The sequence below is a fragment of the Camelus dromedarius genome, chromosome 14 (genome assembly GCF_036321535.1).
Source record: "Camelus dromedarius isolate mCamDro1 chromosome 14, mCamDro1.pat, whole genome shotgun sequence".
In the NCBI taxonomy this organism is placed as follows: domain Eukaryota; kingdom Metazoa; phylum Chordata; class Mammalia; order Artiodactyla; family Camelidae; genus Camelus; species Camelus dromedarius.
In genome coordinates, this window is record NC_087449.1 from 5,445,001 (window position 1) to 5,457,622 (window position 12,622).

At 47.9% G+C, this 12,622-nt stretch overlaps 1 protein-coding gene across 3 annotated transcripts in view; it reads right to left on the reverse strand.

Moving 5' to 3' along the window:
* LMO4 (LIM domain only 4) overlaps positions 1–8,807 on the reverse strand; it is a 16,754-nt gene extending 7,947 nt beyond the window's left edge. The window contains exons 1-2 of one of the 3 annotated variants that reach the window (XM_010974662.3): positions 8,348–8,807; positions 5,368–5,606 (exon numbers count right to left, since the gene is read on the reverse strand). In XM_010974662.3, coding sequence (XP_010972964.1) covers positions 5,368–5,603 — 236 coding nt within the window. In that variant the 5' untranslated portion in view covers positions 5,604–5,606; positions 8,348–8,807. Of the gene's footprint in view, positions 1–5,367; positions 5,607–5,798; positions 5,940–6,303; positions 7,530–8,347 lie in introns of those variants that run through there. The other 2 variants (XM_064493372.1, XM_031465530.2) reach the window with 2 other exon arrangements.
* Positions 8,808–12,622: the final 3,815 nt, after the last annotated feature.

Consider the following 12,622-nt stretch of genomic DNA (forward strand, 5'->3'; position numbering starts at 1 on the left):
GGGGGTCGGGAAGAGAATCCCACAGGAGCTAAGGACCAAATATCCTCTTACAGCAACCCAGAAGTATTTTAATGGGTAAGAGTCTACAATTATGGCTGCCACTACCAACAGGTTCACAGTGACACTCCAGCTCAAAAATGCCCTTTCACAGCACCGATCTGATTACCCAGCCCAAGTGCTCATTTATTTAACAGTTCGCCCTGAGTAAAGTCAGCCGTACGTCTTCAACATCTAAGTGTATTTTAATAATCAGGGCAGTCATATGTAATCCAAAAGCTTTTCATACATCTCATTTTCTCCATAGCATTTCAGGGAGCAATCAGCCACAAAATCATGGGATTCCTAAAGTGTCAGAAATTACAGTTGCAAAGTTTGAAAATGACCAAGATCTACCTAGGACTGATGTGCTACTGAACAACATTATTAATAGAGTTTAAGATCTTTCCATGTCTACAGCTTTAAGGCTGCCTCAGAGCAGAACAACTTACATGTCTATACACATTTTAATCCCTTTTACCAGAGAGGAAGGCTACCGTTAGAATTCCACCCTTTTTCTGAAAAGTTGTGTGTGTGTGTGTGTGTTTTACGACATTTCTGTGTGCTGGAGAGTTAATTATCTAACCAGGGGGACTGTCCAGGACAGTGTTTGATTTAAAAGGCTCGAGGCTTTAGGTGCTCAATTAAGTAGCTATCGGTCTCAGACTGGACTATAATGGGCTCTTTTCTCTTTAACTCAAGCAACGGGGAGATATACCCCAGGTCAGGCTAATTAAAGCCAGGGGAGTCTTTAATTGTGATGACAGAATCGGTTTCAGTTTCCTTTCTTTGGGTCCTCGGTCCAAGAAGGTCGTTAATATTTCAGCATTTGGGCAATGCAATCAATCACAAACATCAAGAGGTTCCTTATATGGACAAAAGGGGAAAAGGGAAGAAATCCCACCAAACCTCTGCACTTTAAAGGTGCTTTGGTCCTATGAAAAACACCATGTAGTGTTAGCACCGTCTGCCAGCTCCAACTCTCCTTGCTGACTGTAAAGAGATGGAGACCAAGTTGTATTTTTAGTTCAATAGTAATGCTTAGCATCTCTCCATAACTTCAGTGACCAATAGGTGGGCTTATTTTCAACTGCGTTATTACTCCAAGCAAAATACACGCAATATGGAGCATTACCTGGCTGTTTTCTAAACTACTTTCAGGCAAGGAGAGGTGAGTTTCTAAGAGTGTGGCTGAAAGGTATACATTTGTACCTGCAAGTAAATATCAGCAGCCTATCTGAGGAGAAAAATGCACATCCAGAGCTACTGATCCAGAAGCAATTGGTTTTCCAGCAGGTTCCTATATTTAATCTAAATTCTGCACCAGCTATATTAAATGTAACAAAGAAATGCAACCCAGAAATTATGCCTGGAGCCAAGTCCATTAAAGGTACTTCGGAATAACTAGAGACCAAGCACCTTAAAAGCACCAGAAGCTATTGATACTTAAGGGGGGGAGGGGGGGACGGAGGACTGTGAATAATCACAACCGCTGCATTAGAGAGGGGAGGGAGAAAAAAAAAATCAGCCAAATTACGCTTGGTTAATTCAGAGTAACAGATCTGCCCCCAAGTGAATTGGAGGCCTTGAATTAATTCTGTTATGACAAATCAAGATAAACGTTCCCCCTAAATTGCATGCGATTTAATTAATTTTTGAGATCCTGTTTTTTTTTTTTTCCTAGCTAATAGTTCACATGCTCCTGTGCTGTCATTGTGCTTGAGTGGGCAGACTTCAAAGTGATATTAAATAACCAACTATTAGATTTACCTAGCACGTCCTATTGGAAAAGTGCCATTTAATTACCTAGCCTGTTCAATTAAAGGGACAGCATTCTCTGAATATAGCAGCTTGCTGTTGATTACCAGGGAAATGAACTCGCTGTCTGGCGGCGCCTCCATTCCTAACGCTACCCCCTCCCCAAACACACGCTTCACCACCGAGCACCACCAATTCCCCCGCCCGGGCCTCCACCCCCGGCCGCGCCGCGCTCACTGCGGCTGCGGGCGCCACGTGAACCGCCCGAGTGGAGCCCGGGGAGAGAAAGCGCGACCCGCTCGCCCGGCTCCCGCCCTACGCTCGCCCCCTCGCGGGCCCGAGGCCGCCGACCGGCTGGGCGCCCTGACCGCGGCCTCGGGCGGCGCCGCCGCCCCGCCCCCCCCGGCCTCCCCCCACCGCCCCCCCGCCCGGCTGATCCAGCGAGCGAGACCCGGCACGCCGAGGACCGCCACCAGGGCTTCCGGCGCGTTTCCTCGCCGCCCCGGACCTGGAGCCCCACCCGTCGATCTCTGAACTTCCTCCTTCTCGCTGCACTTTCCGCGCCAGTCTTCGGGCCCAAGGTGGGGGTGGAGGAAGGAGGACTCAAAGAAAGAAAAGTGGAGTTTCTGAAGCTACTTGGTGGCGCAGGGATTGTGCTGGGCGGCGGGTAGGTGTCAGGAGCGGGGGTGGGGGTGCTTCCGAGGTTCACGACTTTCGTGATTTTCTAAGGTGGAGGGGGCCAGGCAGGCGTTGGCCCCTTTAAGGTGCACCCGCCCCTTCCTCTCCCCCCACCAAGACTTTCCCTCCCTCTCTTAGAGGCCAATTTTGTTAATTAAATGTTTTGTTTGCAACGCAGCTCTCATTCATTGCGGACACGTCATTCGGAGCAGACCTAAGCCAGAGACCAGATCTCATTAGATAAAGCCCATCAGAACTAAGAAAATGGAGGAGCCACTAATTAAAGCTTTTAATTGTGCGGATTCGCTGCAGCAAGGCAGCCGCTTTATCTGAAATCTTGGAGAAGAGGCAGAAGCCCAGCTCTGCCCAATCGACACTTGGTCGCGCAGGGGGAAGGGGCTAGGAAAAAACAGCACAGCACCCCCCTCCCCAAGCCGAGCCCCTGCCTCCTCCAGCTCTCCCGAAGCTTTTTAGCCAGATCTTGGTTGTTTTCAAAAAAACCACAACCTGAAAGTCAGACAGTTTAAAAGCCCCTTAATAAATCGCTCTGTGGTCCCAGCCCGGGCCGAAGAGCCAAAGGGTCCCCTTCACCTGGCGGCCAGCGAGCGGATTAGTCCATTGCTCAGCGGCGGTCCCAGCAGAATTGAAAGCTCCTCCGACAAGTGGACTGAAGGGAGACTGGGGAGGGAGTAGCCCAGAGGAAAAGGAAGGCGCGAGCCTCCCCCCACCCCTTCCCACCCTTTTGGCATCTTGATGGGCAAAAGGAACACAGAAAGAGGACTTCTTCCGAGATCCCCTAAACTTGGGGGCAGGGAGTTGGGGAGGTCTGGTGCTAAGCCCTGAGCAGGGTGAAGAAAGGATCAATTTGATACGGAGCCAGAACTCTGGACAAATCTAAGGGTCTCAGGGTAGCCTCTAGTTCAAGAGCAAGCCTGGATCCAGTTTTCAAAGTCAGGGGAAAAGAAAGGAAGGGAGAATATGGGACCAATTAATTAAGGCTTGAGGCTGGGCATATATCGTCCATTGCTCCATTAAGCCATGAGAAAACACCAAATGGGCATTTATATTTGTTCCCAAGAATAGGGAAAGGAATGGAGGCGATTCCCAGGGAGCCACTTGCCTAAACTTGTCCTGAGGGAATGCAAGTAGACCCATCTTCTTTTTAATTAGTGGTAATCAGAAACGCAGGTTTCTGAAGGCACTTGGAGAAGAGATGAATCTGTACCATTTACCGCTTCTGAACAGCACTGTCAATTTCTCCCCTTTAAACCACCCTCCTTCTTACCACAGTTTTGCTCTCTATTTAATTACAATACTGTCAGGGCTCATGGCATTGCTTGGAAGGAGAACCAGAAAGCATTCCACCCATGCTCCTGCTGATTTTCCAACATTTACTTCTAAAAGAACACTTAGTGAAATTAATGCTTCCATTTTAATTTAAAAACAAAAGCCTTCTCCCCTCCTGAATTTCTTTTACTTGGCTGATTGAGGATGCCAGCAAAGAGGACATAGGTTGCATTATCGGAATAACCAAATGTCATCCTACTCCATCATTTTACACTAATAATATCGCTGGGGTAAACATACCCGTACTCAGCTCAGCTCTGAACTGCACAGGGATCTTTTGCAGGTTTAGACGCAGGGAGAGGGACTCACAATGGAGACAAACTTTGAACAAAATATCTCATCCATTGATTCACCCAGACTAAGAAAGAGCAAAAATTTCTAATTTCTATAAAGAAAAAATGTTGTAGGGCAGAAATTTAAATAGAACGCAGTTCTTAAAGGTGAGCGGTTCTCTAGTATCAACTGTGTGCGTGTGGGTTTTTTTTTTTTTAATTACTGGATGTTGAAACAGAACACCTCCTAGAAGCATTCATGTGCATCAGTCTATCAAACCATTTACTCAAATTAAATGTGTAATCCTTCAAATGCCTCCTTTCAAATTAATGAGTTTAAGTAGCTTGAGTTCACCTGAAAAGATCCTATAGGCACCTGACCTCCTGAATTCTTTCCATTAATTGCACTGAAACTTGTTGGCAAAGACTGCTTACATGGGCATATGAATGTTCCTATACACTGCTTTAAAATGCAAGATTAGTATAATTCTATAGCCTCTTTTCCTAAATCTCTTTCGGGGATCAAGGGTAGTGATACAAATGACAACAACAAAAAACCCCAAATCTGAACATTCCTCAACTGAAAGACCTGCAAATTCTACATTATAAACCACACACTAACACTGAGCGTTGCAAGCCTCCCAGTACCAGTGTATAAAGAGAAACATTACCATTAAGTTTTTTTTTTTTCTTGTTCGGGTTTCTCTGTTATAAGAATTACAAGTCTTTAAACTGATGGGTAATCAGCATTTTTCACTAGGAGCACAAAGAATGAGTCAGTTTTCCACTCGAAAAAGTTTAAAGGTGCCTATGTAAATATAAGTAACCATTACCATAGACAAATCATTTCTCATTAACCACACTTATTTTTAAGTCAGTCTTTTGTCTCTGAGTTCCTATGTGGGTGCCTATCTTGCTTTAAGAAAGCAGTTTAACTCCCACTTGAAATGTTTATTTTTAGTGGCGGATCCAGTTGAGGCTGACCACTTGAAATTCTGGTCCGAAAGTGCCCAACCTTTGCACACCTAGTGGCCCAGTCCCACCAGTCAGGCAGTTTTTACATAATGGGGCCTTCACCATTAATTTGCCATTAAAAATTAGAAGATTAACAGAGGCTTCTCTAACACCTTAAATTTCGGCCAACCACGAGGTTTTTGAGGTGAAGGCTACACTGAATTCTCATGGGTGCCCTGCTCCCGTCCTTGAAATGCTTGGTAACCTCTGGCCTTGCCATCGCTCTGCCGGCCCATGTCGGAGAAAGGCAGCCAAGTCTTACCTAATGTAGTCATTTCGGCAAAGGATCATGCCACTCTTGGTGTAACAGGACGTGCCGATGTCGCCCAGCTGCGCCTGGCAGCAGGAGCACTTGAGGCACCGGCTGTGCCAGTAGCTGTCCATGGCATAGAGCAGAAAGCGGTCCGCGATCTTGCCCCCGCAGCCTGCGCACCGCTTCCAGGAGAGGGAGCCGGCCGTCACCGGGGGCGGCTGTGAGCTGCTGCCCGGATTCACCATGGTCTGCAGAGGGCGGGAAGTGGACAGGGAGAGAAAGACAAAACAGGGGCGATGCAAAAGTTAGTAATCGCCGCGCGAGAGAGCGAACCCGTTTTCCCCGAGGGCTGCTGGAAGGAAGCAGCAGGGCAAGGGCGGGAAGGAGGATGAGGGGGAGAGGGAAGGAGGGAGGCTTGCCGGCAGCAGCCGCCTGTTTACTTTTCTCAAGCTTTGTTCTGGGGCCACGAGCTCCTCTCAACTTTCCAGCGCTCGCCGCCGCTGACAATTTCAGCTTGGGTACTGTCAAAACTCCGAGAACCAGGCTCCGCCGCGCGCTCCACCCCTCGCGGCGCCTCCTCCCGGCCCCCGCCTCCGCCCACTGCCCCCTCCTCCCCTCCTCCGCCGCCCGCCTCCAGCAAATGAGGGTCAAACCCACCCACCGCCGCGCCCGGCCCCTCCCCGGGCCCCGCCGAGCCCCGAGCGCTAGCCGAGGGGAGTGGGGAGGCGGCCCCCGCCGGAGCCACGTTCCCTCCCGAGCTCTGCCCCGGGAAGTGCAGCTGCAGTTCACAAGTTGGAAATAGTTGGGCTTTCAGAAAGGGAAGGAGGGAGGAACCGGCAGAGGGGAGATGGAGAGCGTGGTGGTGGGAGGGGAGGCGAAGGGACGGGAGGGGGGGGTTGCGGTGTGTAAAGTTGCGAAACTGGTTTTTCGTATTTTAAACAGCACCTTTCACATGCCATTGTGGTGACCGCCATCTCCCATTATTGTTTCAAATCTCATTTCATTTTGAAGATCAATGAGTGTTTTCTCTGGGTTTTCAGGACACAGGCAAGAATAATAGATCATTGAACTTTAGGATGCCTGTTAACTTCCTATACAAACACTCTCCACTTTGGTCTCACTAATCTGCCCTTGATCAGCAATTTAAATGCTAAAGCTTTGTTCCTCCAAAAGGGCGGAGGGGTGGGGGGGTATGTTACAGATAACATGCGAGAAGGCACTGTTAAAGGATGCACAAGTTACATCCCAGCCAGTCCTGCTGTCACCAAAAACTGCTTTTAAAAATTCCCCACTCTTTCTAATGAATGTCACGAGAAGCAACTGGGGTGTAATATAGGAATCAATTTATAAAGCTTAGCCTAAACCGATTAATTTGTTGCCTCCAATCCTGAGTCCAATAAAGTCCTAGTGTTCCTCCAGTCACTTATTCTATAAAAAGATCAAGTTATTTACTGCCAATTAAGCAGCCTGTTTTGTCTTTGTCCTCTGTAAGCCGAGAGTGTGGGCTCCCCCCGAGGCTCCCGGCTATCTGCTCAAGACATTCAGCTGATACCTCAAAAGGGAGAGGGCGAACTTTGTCTGTCCCCGGCCCAACTTGGCTGCTGCAAAAAAACGAGGGGAAGGGAACCAAACAAGGACTCGGGTTCCTTAAATAGGCCGATTTTAAACACATTTCCTCCGAAAGAGTCCCGGAACGTGTGTCCGGTGACCGCACAATAAACCAGAATAAGAACTGCACCAATTAAGCTGTAACAAAACCCTGCGACTTTGGAAACAGGACCACTCTAAAACCCATTAGCATTGCATTTATCCGAATGCATCATACCTTTATGTAAATTGATTTATCTGATGCATTTACTCGAGGAATTGCTTTTTGTTACAATTTCAGCCCTAACCCAAATGAATCTGCATTTCCTGCCCTAGGTCTTTAAACTGCACCCCCCTGCCACCCCGCAACGTTTTAATCGCTCCGAATTCCTTTTTAAAAAGAGGAGAGGGAGGGAGGAGATTCCAAGCTCTTCCCCGCCCCCATCTTTGGTGAGAGGTAAATATATATGTATATTTTTTTTAAAGGAAACATTACACTGAGAAAAGCATCCAGTAACCCCATTAGCTAAAGCTCTTAAGGACAAGCAATACCTTAATGCTGATTAAATCTAAAAGAGATGAATCAAGAGGACTGACCAGAAACTGACTCCCCTGATAACTAAGGACGGGCCCTCATCAAGTTTCATTTAGAGTTAGAAAAAAAAAAAAAAGAAAGCTTTTAAGTTAAATAGGCTTATACTCTAGTAATTACATAGCCAAGCAATTTAGGTCCTGGGATAGTCGGTGAAATAGAAAGCAGAACTGGCAGCTAGAGGCAAAATCTGCCCCCCTTTAACAACGTCTCTGGTGTTTTTTAATGGAGACCAAGGGAGGGACAAACGTAGCGCTGGCAATTTGTAGTACAAAAATGGATGCTTAATTCATGTCTTGATTTTAATTAGGTGATTCACCGGATTTCTCTTGGATTGGAACAAAAGACTTATAAGCCTAGAGGAATTTTTTTTAAAGAACCAGCAATACCGAACCCTGCTCACTTGGATCCTTTCTGCCACTGTTTCAAAAATCGTGTTGGGGGAGGGGGGTCGTGACTATTTACCCCACTCTACTTCTCAGACTTAAACCCTTAAAGCACCTCCTGCCTTTCCCTTCGGAACTAGAAATATCCCCACCCCCTCCAAGGTCCCCACCAGCCCCGTGTACGAGAGGAACCTTTTTGTAAGCAGGAACCGCTACAAAGCTGGCGGCCCGGGGCTGCCCTCCGTGCTAGCTCGCAGGCCGGCCTCGGTAGTTTCAGACTCGCGCATTATCTAAGCCGACGTATTGTTTACTTGCAATTTGGGACGGTCAAGGGAAGGAAGCCAAAGAAAACAGCCCCGGCCCAAATCGGCCCCCTCCTCCCTGCCCCCCACCCCTGCCCGCGGCTCCCCAGCGGTCCCCTTACCTGCTTTTCCCCTATATTGCAATATTGCGAGAGGCGGCGGCGGCGAAATGCGAGCGAAGCCGCTCGGCTTCCAAGGAAGGGGCGCCGGGGCTGGCGGAGCTGGAGGGAGGGGGGGATGTTCTCGCAGAAGCAGGAAAGGGGAGGAGGGGGCTAAGGGCTGCTTTTTTTTTTTTTTTTTTTTTTTTTAACGCGCTGCTCCGGGGCTGGGTTGGGGGGCCCCGCGTAAGTGGCAGGCGGCCGGGAGCAGAAGTGTCAGTCTCGGTCCTCGTCGTTCTCCTCCGCCCCCGGCTCCGCGCGAGCAGCTGCAGGAGCCCTCGGCCCGCGCTGCGCGGCTTCAGGCGCGGCGCAGCGGCAGCAACTGCTGCAATCGCTGCTGCAAGTTTGGCAATGTGGCTTCACTTTGTATATTCCCCCGCCCGGCGGCCCCCGCCCCGCCCGCGCTCCTCCCGCTCCTCCTCCTCCTCCTCCTCCTCCGTCGGCCTCCCTCCCGCGCGCCCGCCCGCTCGCTCGGGGCTGGTGGCGGCGGCGGCGGCCGCTCGGCCGAGCTTCCTGCACCTCCAGCCGGGGAGCGGCCGCAGACACAACAGCCCCGGGAGCAGCGGCGGCGGCCGAGGCCGGGAGGCGGGCGCACCCGGGAGGCGGGGAGCTGCGGCCGGCGGGGCCCCGCGCGCCGGAGCCTGCGCCGCGGCCGGGGCTGCTGCCGGGGCTGCTGCTGCCCGGCTCGGAGGCGGCGGCGGCGGCGGCGCTGGCCTCTAGCCGGCTCGCTCGCTCCCTCCGCGGCTCTTACACATGTGTTACTGACAGAGCAAAATCCCAACTACTCCCGGGCTCTGCCGCCGACGTCAGCGACCCTCAGCCACTGGGCGGCCGGATTGTTCAGGCGGAATAATAAAACCTGCCAATCCGGGGAAGGACAAAGGGATGACTGAAACGAGACTCCGGGGGCGGGGGAGAGAGGGAGGCGGCGGAGCGGGCCGAGGCAGGAGCGGGGCAGGGCCGGAATCAGGTGGGGAGAAGTCACCCGGGCGCCACCGACGCCGCCGACCCCGCCGTGGCGGGGGGGAGAGGGGGGCGCGGCCCGGGATTGCGAGCCCCGGCGCCGGGTACCGCAGCTGCCCTCCCGGCGCGCGGAGGACCCTCAGGACCCGCACCCGCTCTCCCCTCGGGGATGGCCCGCTCCTCGCGCCGAGACGAGCCCCTTAGGAAACTTAGTTCACATCTGTCTCAGTAATGGGGCTCTTCGTGTTGGGGAAGCAAAGCCTTCCCTAAATCTCAGGGCGATGGACTACACAAACACACACACACACACACACACACACACACACACACGAGATGTTTTGTGTGGTTGTTGTTCGTTTTGTTTTTTCAATTCACGATGTCAGGGATTTTTGAACCTTAGTGGAAGTTTAATGAACAAGGTAGAAACAGTAAGGAATTCAATTGTTCCTAAATACTGCCTGCTTCCCCCTCTGCCCCCTCCCCCCATCAACCTGAGTATAAACGAAGTGCCCAGTAGGCGTTTTATAGGGATTTGTCAATTGTTGGTGATAAAATGATCACAATCTTTACGTGCTAAGTTGAGGAAAACTTCACGGGAAAAGCCTTTCCCCTCTATCCACCCCGCTGCAGAAGATGAGAGGCCAGATTTCTCATTACCCCCAGAGTGATGGAAGTAATTGCAAGATTCAAAATCTCACAGCCTCTGGAGAGTAAGAGAGGTTACTTCCAGTATAAATCAAGTTTCGAGGAATGCTTTTAGGGTACTAGTCTGAGTGTCTCTTTCCAGGGCCCCAGCTCAGCCTAGCTGCCTAGTCATTCAACTTTATCTACTCTGCCAAATAGGTTTAATAAATCTCCGATCTGAGGCTAATATTAGGTCTGATTATTATTAGTAAGTTCCAGAGAGATTTTTCTGGTGGAAATTATCATGAAAGTGCAAAGCCCTTCTGCTAAGTATCATTAAGTAAAACCAGCCTTGTGGGACAAGTTTTCATATTGTATTACAGACGGTACTGCTAGATTGAGGAAAGGAACCTGCAGAAGAATCTGGCTAGACAATGCAGATATTAAACATCTATCGTTTTAGTGTCTGTTTGGGGGGATTTCTGTCTTTTAAACCATCAAGATTAAGGCTACAAAAGAGACAATAATTATTGCCTACAACATCAAGCAGAGAACATTTAAAAATATCAGTTTGAATACTCATTTCTTTCTATTTCTAACACTTCAAAATTAAATGACTAACTTTTATTGACCGGTACTTAAAATTGCATTTTTATGATCAAGTCACCTTGTGCACATATAAAAAAATTTTTTTAATCATTAAAACTATAATAGTAATTAAAATATCCTGTACAGAAAACAGCTGCAGATGGATGTGGTTACAGAAGGCCAACTTAAAAGATGGAATATTCCTTGAAAGTTGGTAAAGAAAACTCAGATAAACCAAAAGAGGAGAGGAACCCTGTAAACAAATAATATACACCTTAATTCCCTGGTTCAGTTTCAATTTGTTAATAATTTATAATCATCAAAACAAGATGACACAAGATCTTAGTGGACTGCAATTAAGTTATGATTTGTCATGTACAGGTCAATTTCCTGCTCTGGCCCTTCATTTTCTCATCTACAAATGAAGGAATTAGGCCAAATGGTCTTTACTTTTCCTTTCTTTAAAATGACTTTCTTATAGAACACATAATACGTAAGTCTGTAATGCACTGTAATACTTCATTTCCTGAAGTACGTACACTAAAATGAAATCTTCATTTTAAAATGAAATGTTAGAAAATTAATCAGACATCGGATATCACTGAGTAATTATCCAAAGGATCCACATAGTTTTGGTGAAAGAAAAGCAAGAGAAAAGGATGGATAAAACTTTGAACATAGATCTCTTGGCTTGAAGGGGCCTAGGACATAGTTTTTCTGTTTTGGCTCTGATTGTGTGTGGAGTGAGGACTGTCCATGTCCCTGTAGATTGGAGTGGATGGGAGTATGTTACCAGAGAGCTTTATTTTCTGATGTTGTGGTTATGGAAATACAAAAGCGATAATAGCTAACAGTCACTCTTCAGAGTAGGTAGGAAGTAAATACGTTCAGTGTAATCAAAATTCAGGTGTACTTTAACCACAGCGCCACCTCTGGGTAGTCTTTATTTCTGCATTCTTTGCTAAATATTTAGCCATCCTTTCTCCTCTGGGCAGCAAGATTTGTGGTCTGAAAGGGCCTACTTCAAAGAGGTAGCATTGTTAATCTTTTGTTTCCACTGACATTAAACTTACAAAAACTGTGTAAATACAAGTTCATTATGGGTAAAGCAGTTCGGCATTCAGGTGTTCTTCAACCGAATATAAAACAGTCCTCAAAATAATCCTGGTATATAGTAAATTGTCAAACTTCAAACTAATAATGTTATACTGTGCCCAGCAGTTCAAAAAGCCTCTACTGATGTCATACACTCGTCACTTACTTACCTACAATGAGAAATAAGAATACAGTGCTTTGGAAAAGAAAGAGAAACTAAAATTGTTTCTTTCTGGAATCCTAATTAAATGTAGGAACATAAATTAAGCCCTCATTCCCCCCACTAACCCTAAAATGGTTGGTCCATACCTCCCTTTCTTCTCCTCCAAGTCCTCCTATCGTAATCATTTTTCCATTCTGCAAGTGACAATTCTCTGAGAATCTCCCATGGACGGCCAGAGGTTCCACACAGACCCGTGTCACCTTCTGGGTCCCCAGAAGGGCCAGATTATTTGACGCTGATATGACGACTTCCATGACAAAGTGCCCAGTGATTTCTCAAGGAAAAAAAAAAAACACTTTAACCTTTAAAAGTTAATGCAAAGCTGTTTTTGAAGGCAGTCTTTTTAGGAAGGATTTTTTTTTTAATCTGCCTAACTTTATTGCTGCCATCACAGAGATTTCTTAAAATCAAAAGGTTTAGACAAGATGAATCTGAAAAACTGGAGTCTAGGACAACAGTTCCAAAATGTAAAAGGTGTGGAGAGAATCAGAGGCAAGGTAGTTAGGTAGTCATCGACAGATGTAATGAGTAAGCCCAAGGTGGAGGATGGCACTTGGATCCCTGCCAGTTTTTGTGGTGGTTCTGTTGCCTGGGGGCTGGGAAGGCACTGCCCAGTAAGGAGAGTCAGAGAGGTTGCTGCAGCGTTTAAGAATAGGGGTTCATAAGGAACTCAGCTTACCTGAAAGGCTCATAGACTCAACGAACCAGATCTTGGCTTTAAAAATTGATAATACTTTAAATGTATT